Source organism: Lipotes vexillifer, unplaced genomic scaffold, assembly GCF_000442215.2.
Source record: "Lipotes vexillifer unplaced genomic scaffold, Lipotes_vexillifer_v1.1 scaffold664, whole genome shotgun sequence".
Taxonomy (NCBI): domain Eukaryota; kingdom Metazoa; phylum Chordata; class Mammalia; order Artiodactyla; family Lipotidae; genus Lipotes; species Lipotes vexillifer.
Window position 1 is genome coordinate 134,062 of NW_006782421.1, and position 7,725 is coordinate 141,786.

Sequence of the window (7,725 nt, forward strand, 5' to 3'; positions counted from 1 at the left end):
ATTCCTGCTCTTTAATATGATAATTTACAAATAACTGATATGCTCCTCTGTATGATTGCCTGGTGTTTAACTGGCTCTGTTTCTTGTCAACACGTGAAGTTGAAAAATGGGCTCTGTGTAAAAGCTTGTTGACATACTGTTTTGTTCATATTTGTCCGTATCTAAGTGCAGAAACACACGGTGGTTTATGGTTTCTACAGTGCTGAGGTGATCACGTTTGCCTATGACATAGATAAACTGCAGTTTTTAGTATTTGTCGGTTTAAATTTTTCATGTAGAGCACTATTTGTATGAAAATTAAATATCTCACCATGGCCTTTAGAAATTAATTGTATTTTAATGAATGTATTTTCTAATGAAGATAACTTGTTCTTTCACAAGGAAAATTTAATTTTGTTTTCATACCAGTGTATATGAACAATGCTTTAACCTTAATATTTATATCTTACAGGTATTTTTTGCTTTAATGCTGACGCCTCTTTTTAAAAAATCAAAACATGTGGGAATAGTTGAATTTTTAGTCACTGTGGCTTTTGGATTTGTTGGCCTTTTGATAGTCCTCGTGGAAAGTTTTCCCAAATCTTTAGTGTGGCTTCTAAGTCCCTTCTGTCAGTGTACTTTTTTGATTGGTATTGCACAGGTAGGTAATGTACATATCTTGCTTTCACTAAATATTTTCTTTTCTCTCCACTTCCATGCAGCATATTATACTACCATGCATACTGCCCTTAGTTTGCAAAAAAAAATATTTAAAATTTTCAACATGAAAAAGGAATGATATTTGAATATTGGAGTACATTTTCTATTGGAAATTTCATTTATATTTTCTCCATTTTTAAAGTTTTTTATTTATATGACCTGTTTATAAATAAGTTCTCCACTTTTCACTTTAGTGTATCTCAATAATCTGTTTTCACTGCAGTAACTCAGTTGGTTAGAAGTCACGGGTTTATGCGTCAGGCAATCTAGACTGCTCTGTGGCCTGGATTTATTGCTCCCTGTTGTAAATTTATCTCACATGTGCACCTGGGAGAAAATTGTGTGTGAAGCAGAACAAATTTTTCTTGACTGTAGTAGTGAAAGTAGTACCTTGTGGATTTTATAGGTCCAGCATTCATGAGATTATCTTTACCTAAGTAGTATTTAGATTTATAAATTTGATTTTTATTTGTCTTTACGGGGCACTCAGGTTCTAAGGGGAAAATGCTTATGAGAAACTGTTTTATGTATTAGAACACAAATTTGGTTAATGTGTAAAGAAAAAATGTAATTACTTAATACAAGAGATTATTCATGTTGGCTGGATAGACTTCTGATTTGTGAGACTTTGCTTGTTTATGAATATTGAGTTAAACGAATTTTAATTATTTGAGACCTAAGAGCTGTTATTACATGTCTTGAGAGTCCACTGAGTCCCCTTAGGAAGGGAGAATTATAGATTCATAGGTTTTTGTTAAGTGGGAGGGACTCTGAATGTCATTTAATTCACCTTCATTTCACAGATGAGGAGACTGAAATCCAGAACAGCATAATTAAAGTTTATTTACTTAATGGCAGGGCTGAGACCTAAACGAGGCCTCAGTCTCTATTGCTTTCCTTCTGCTCTATCACCTATATCTACTATGAATAATTTAATAGCTGGGTTAATTAATTATAGTACCTTCTCTCTTTTCAGTGTTGAAAGGTGCTGACCATAAGTTTATCCTCTAATACGTAATTTGTCTGACTTCTCTGTGGACCATAACCCTTTTGTTTGCATTAGTTTTTATTTCATTTGATAATCATAGCATTAGAATTATTGCACATGCCCCAAGAATAGATGTATACTGGTTTTAGAAGCACAGCATTGAAAACATGGTTGAAAGGGGTTGCTGTAAGGAACTCACGGTTTGGTCAAGTTTATTGTTTTCTTTATAAATTCATGTTACCAATTTGGTAGACTGTTTAATCTGTTAAAAGGCCCAGTTTACTGACTCTGGATACTATGAGAAACTCTAAATAGTGGTAGCTATTTTACAAAATGATAAAATATTTTATCATTTTTATATAATAAAGTTGGTGTTTCTGTTTTTCAGGTCATGCATTTAGAAGATTTTAATGAAGGTGCTTTATTTTCTAATTTGACTGAAGGGCCATATCCTCTAATTATTACTATTATCATGCTGGCCCTTAACAGCATATTCTATGTCCTTCTGGCTGTCTATCTTGATCAAGTCATTCCAGGTATGCAGGTAGTTATTGGATTTTACGGTAAAGATATTTAGGTTTCTTTGCCCACATAAGGTTAACTTAATCAAAAAAATTTTCTTCTAACTAAGCCGTATTCACTGTTACAGCTTTTAATTTAATTTTAAATAAGTACATTATGCATTAACTGCTAGTGAATGTAAGGAGATTGTGGGTGAAAAGAGATCAGTTTGTTTTGAAAGCCTTCAGTCCCTAATTGAACTCCTTAACTCAGTCCTTCCCCACGTCCATCGTTTTGGCTACAGTGTTTTGTTATTTCACCCGATAAGCTCGGACACCACGAGCAACCTGGTGACCCCTCCCATTCCCCACATCCCTCATCCTGCACCGATAGCAAACTTGTGCGGATTCAGAATAGCACTAAATATCCAACACCCCCTTTCCTTTTCCCCCTGAGTTCCTCATTCATTTTGTCTGTGTGCCAGACCTGCAGTCTTATATGGAAAGACATGTGTGGCTTTTAAAACTTGAGTTACTTAGAACCAAATAAACTAACAGTTCCTTCTCAGTAGCACAGGCCACATGCCAACTGCTCGGTAGCCGCGCCTGGCTGTTAGTCACCACACTGCAGAGCACAGATGAGGACGTTTCTGTAGTTGCAGGTGGGCTCTGCTAGTCTAGACCGCTGGGGCAGCTTCCATCTAACTGCCTACCTCACGTCTGTCTAAGAACCTCACCATTCCCTCTAATCAAGCTAATCACCTGGCTCAGACACCTTGCTGGGTGGGCACTGCCTGGTGAATCAAGTAGAAACTTGTTATATGTTAATTTCCTCCACACTGCTTTTATGTATTTAGTCACTTCTTAGCCACTGTCCCCCTCTGTATTGTATTTTACATCCATCCACACGGTCCTGTTTATCTATTTAAACACATCTGCAGTGTATCCGTTACATTGTTTTTAGCTACCCATAACAGAGAACCTCTTTAGTTGTCTTAAACAAGAAGGAGGGCTTCCCCGGTGGCGCGGTGGTTGGGAGTCCGCCTGCCGATGCGGGGGACGCGGGCTCGTGCCCCGGTCCGGGAGGATCCCACGTGCCGCGGAGCGGCTGGGCCCGTGAGCCACGGCCGCTGAGCCTGCGCGTCCGGAGCCCGTGCTCCGCAAATGGGAGAGGCCGCAACGGTGAGAGGCCCGCGCACCGCAAAACAAAAAAAAAAAACAAAACAAAAAAAAACAAGAAGGAAATCAAGCGTTTTATTTAAAGTCCAAAGATAGGACGGACCCCAGGTCCGTTGGACTTGCTCAGCCGTGCCGCCAGGGACCCCCTTTCTCCGTGTTCTTGCCTCTTGGTCTCAGTCTGGCAGGTTTGCTCTCCTCCTGGCTGCACCGGGTTGTGCCGCTTTGCTCCCTCCCGTCCAGAGGGAGGGGGAGGGGGAGAGGTTGCCTTTCCCCCAGTAAACCCCTCGCTCCTGTCTGGTTGGCACCTGCTTGTGGCTGCGGTGGTAGCAGCCACCGGAGCCTGCCAGGGGCTCATTAGGCCCACTGGCATCTCTCTGGAGTTGGGATCAGAGCCCTTTGAAAGATGCGCTCGTCTAGAGGAGGAGTGGCTGTTAGAAAGGACGGGGAGGGTCGGTGCCTTGGGGAGACAGGGAGAAAATACGTACACGCTGTGTGGGCAGTCAGAGCTCAGTCTCCTGTGTCGGTCCTGGTGGCTGTGTTATTCTCCTCGTTCTAAAAAGTCCTCTTGATGAACAATATCAACTTTTCTGAATACTGTCTGTTTTCAAAGACTAAGGTGATACTCATTCAAGCCTTCAGACTATCCAGATGTAAACTTTTCCTCTTCTGAACTCTTAATTAGCACTGTGCGTGGCATATGCCTCATGCTGTACGTTGTGTTTTAGCCGTTTAGTATGTACCTGTAGTCATAACGATGTTAAGTTTCTGGAGGGCAGAAAATGTACTTTGCTTACATTTACGTTCCCTAGACTCTCAGCAACTCTGAAACTATTTATGGACAAGAGTTATTTGTCAGTAAAACTTCTATTTTTCACACACTATCGATTTAGTATTTTATGTCTAAACTTTAGATCTAGATTGTCTTAGGTTTCACAGACTGCGTTTATGATTTAATAACTAGTTTTCAGAAATGATTTGTTAGGATAACTCAGTTTGTTTGTTTTTTCAGGAGAATTTGGTTTACGGAGATCATCGTTTTATTTTTTGAAGCCATCATATTGGTCAAAGAGCAGAAGAAATTATAAGGAGTTATCAGAGGGCAATGTTAGTGGGAATATTAGTTTTAGTGAAATTGTTGAGCCTGTTTCTTCAGAATTTATAGGAAAAGAAGCCATAAGGTATGATTTAATCTTTGGCAGTTTAGGTCTAAGAACTGCTCATGGAACATGCCACATTTAAATCCTATCTTTTAAATAATGCATGTAAGTATGGTATCTTTGGAGATTTGGTGCACATTTCATGCTTTTTTAAAAACCAGTATTAAGGGCTAATTCTCTTTTAAGTTTTTATTTTCTTTGCGGCCATTTAGAATAAGGTTGCTGCTAGGTTTGAAATTTTATGTTTGAATAGAAATTTTTAAACGTAATAAAACCTAGTATTTATAAAATTAAGCTATTTTAAAGTTTCCTCACTTTGTAGATTAAAACAGAATGAACATTAACTTTCTATTTTTATTCAGGCTACATTGTCTGAGATATACACCACACTAAATTGTGCTCTGTTGATTTCATAGACCCTTAGAAATTGTGACGTAATTAACTTGTCACATCAACTTAATTTCTGAGAATGAAAGAAATTCGTTACTGTTCCTTGCTAGTTCAGTCAAAACCAAATTAAAAAAATAATGAGACCGAGAAAAGAAATAAAAGCGCAAGAAAAAGTGGAGTATAATTTGTGTTTTTTAAATTTAAGAAATATGTATAAAAGCAAGGGAGAGTTAGATATTTAAGATGCAGTCAGTGGGCTGGCGGTCTGCCTTCTTAAGAGTAAAATTTTAACTGGTGAACTAGACCATTCATTCCTTCAAAAATTATGTAAAACATTTAAAGTGGAAGGAGAGAATCACTTCACATTTATAGACAAGTGCTGATGTGAAATAGCACTCGGTTTTTAATCTCCCTTAACTGATAAACAGGTATTGATTAATTACAAACAGAAAAGAATCAAATGTGAAATAAGAAATCTATAAATTGCTTGAGTCAAATGTTTCAGTTTCTTTTTAGAAGTTGGCTTATCATGAAAAATGAATGAATAACACCTAAAATGGAGAGGAATACTATACTTTTCTCTTGTAGTTTCTTTAAAATACTTTTATTATTATTGTCAGATTTCCTTGGTTTATTGTTTCAGTAGGAAGATACTTTATTATTATTCCCATTAAATATGACAGCTTTGATTAAAAATATTATACATGGAAACACGTACTTATAGATTGCTTTAAATACTTATAAAGTAGAAAATGGTGTTTTTCAGAATCAGTGGTATTCAGAAGACATACAGAAAGAAAGGTGAAAATGTGGAGGCTTTGAGAAGTAAGTAGCTTTCCTAGTGTTCAGTCCATAACATTAAAGTACAAATGGAAAAACAATGTACGTAGTTTGTGGGAAATTTAAATTCTTTACCACAATTTTCTCTCTTTCCTTTAGGGATACTTCCATTTATTTATGTGATTAATGGTCATAATAAAACTTAGCATCAAAGTAGTAAAAGAAAAAAGTAATATCTATCAAGATGAAAAATAGTCAACTCTTTGAACAAATCTGTGTCCTTTTTCATTTTATTATTAGCATGTGTATACATGTTAGTTCCTTTTTTTTTTTTTTTTTTTTTTTTTTTTTTTTTTTTTTTTTTTTTTTCCTTTTGTCCTAACACAGGGTTTCTTAGCCTTGGCACTATTGACGTTTTGGGCCTGATAGTTCTTTGTCATGGGGAGCTTGTCCTGACAGTTGTGGCGTGTTTAGCAGTGTGTCCGTCAGGGTTCTTCAGAATCGTTAGAATATATATACACACATACACACAGAGAGTGAGAGCACTGTGGGGAGGGGCGGGCGGGAAGGGGGGAAGATGATTTTTGAGGAATTGGTTCACACGACTGTGGGGCTTGACAAGTCTGAAATCTGTAGGGCAGGCTGGCAGGCTGGGCACTCAGGCAGGAGTTGAAGCTGCATCTGGCCTGCAGGTCTTGGGATGCTATCAGCATGAGATCACCTTCATCAGATCAGGGGTTATAGTTATTTGAAGCTGGGTTTTCAGCCCCCTTTCTGCTGTCTCCTTTCAAACACTGACACATCCATGTGGTGATATTCATTCTACTTTGCTCCTGTTTAAATTGAACTTTTAAAGCATTCACTTAGCCTTTTCCAAGCTATTGGTTAATTTCTAGTTTTTTGCCAGTAGATTTAACATGCCTCTAAATACCCTTGGGAACAAGTTTTTGTTTATCCTTTTGTTTTAATTCCCTTGGAAGTTCCCCAAAGGGGGTACACAGAAATCCCCCCTGCCATGTTTTGTGCCCCCTCTAAATCAGTTAGTGTAATAAAAAAAGAAAAAGCTTATTTTGTATCATTTTTCTTATTGTTCATACCATTGACTATAACAAAGAATTATTATTGTGTTATAATATTAAATATTATGTTATCAAATATGCTGGTAACTTTAAATCCGTCTTTAAATTTATTGACTTCTTTCAAGGTTGCTCAAGTATTGTGTATTATCTTACATGGCTCAACAGAAATAAAAATCACATTTGAGACTTCTCCTTTTTCCCTGAACTAGGTTTATCCTTTGACATATATGAGGGTCAGATTACTGCGTTACTTGGCCACAGTGGAACAGGAAAGAGTACATTGATGAATATTCTTTGTGGACTGTGCCCACCTTCGGATGGTGAGTATTTTGACTTAAAGAGAAAAATCCCTTACTTTGTTTTATTAGGGTTATTAACTAAGGTACCATGGTAATTATTTATCCTTGTGATATGTACCGATTGATTTTTGTCACTGATTTGGGATCAACTTCTGTGTCTGTAAAGATATTTTTCTTTTTATTTTGATTACACACATTTGTTTTTTCTTCAATAGAAAATAAAAGTGATTCAGTCATATTTAATAAGGAGGATCTAATTTTGTGCCTGTTTTATCAGATATTTTACTTGTGTTTTTGTTTACTGTTCATTTTCAAGGAAGGATAAATCAGTAATTAATTGGAAATTAAATGAGGCCCGTAGACATTTTGGTTGCGAAAATAAAGACGTCTAAGTATCCAACAGTAGTTCAAAAGGAAAGAATGACAAGTGTCAGTACAATCTCCTAAAATAGATTTGTAAGAGTAATACCTCAAACGTATAGTTGTTACATGTGACTGCCCTGAAGGTGAGAATTCAGTACAGCAGCTCCATTTTTGCACAGTAACCAAATAGAGTGGCAGAACAATAAATATTTTAATTTAAGAAAGGGCCAAACTTCCAGGTATTGATTCTACATCTTTTTTTTTTTTTTTTTTTTTTTTTTTTTTTTTTTT

General features: G+C 36.8%; 1 protein-coding gene across 1 annotated transcript in view; it reads left to right on the forward strand.

Annotated features, from left to right (window-relative positions):
* The window catches only part of ABCA5 (ATP binding cassette subfamily A member 5), a 53,427-nt gene that overhangs the window by 8,947 nt on the left and 36,755 nt on the right, over positions 1-7,725 (forward strand). Inside the window, exons 7-11 of the mRNA XM_007455265.1 lie at positions 452-640; positions 2,076-2,223; positions 4,376-4,544; positions 5,680-5,738; positions 6,982-7,092. Of these exons, the coding sequence (XP_007455327.1) occupies positions 452-640; positions 2,076-2,223; positions 4,376-4,544; positions 5,680-5,738; positions 6,982-7,092 (676 nt within the window). The remainder of the gene's footprint in view (positions 1-451; positions 641-2,075; positions 2,224-4,375; positions 4,545-5,679; positions 5,739-6,981; positions 7,093-7,725) is intronic.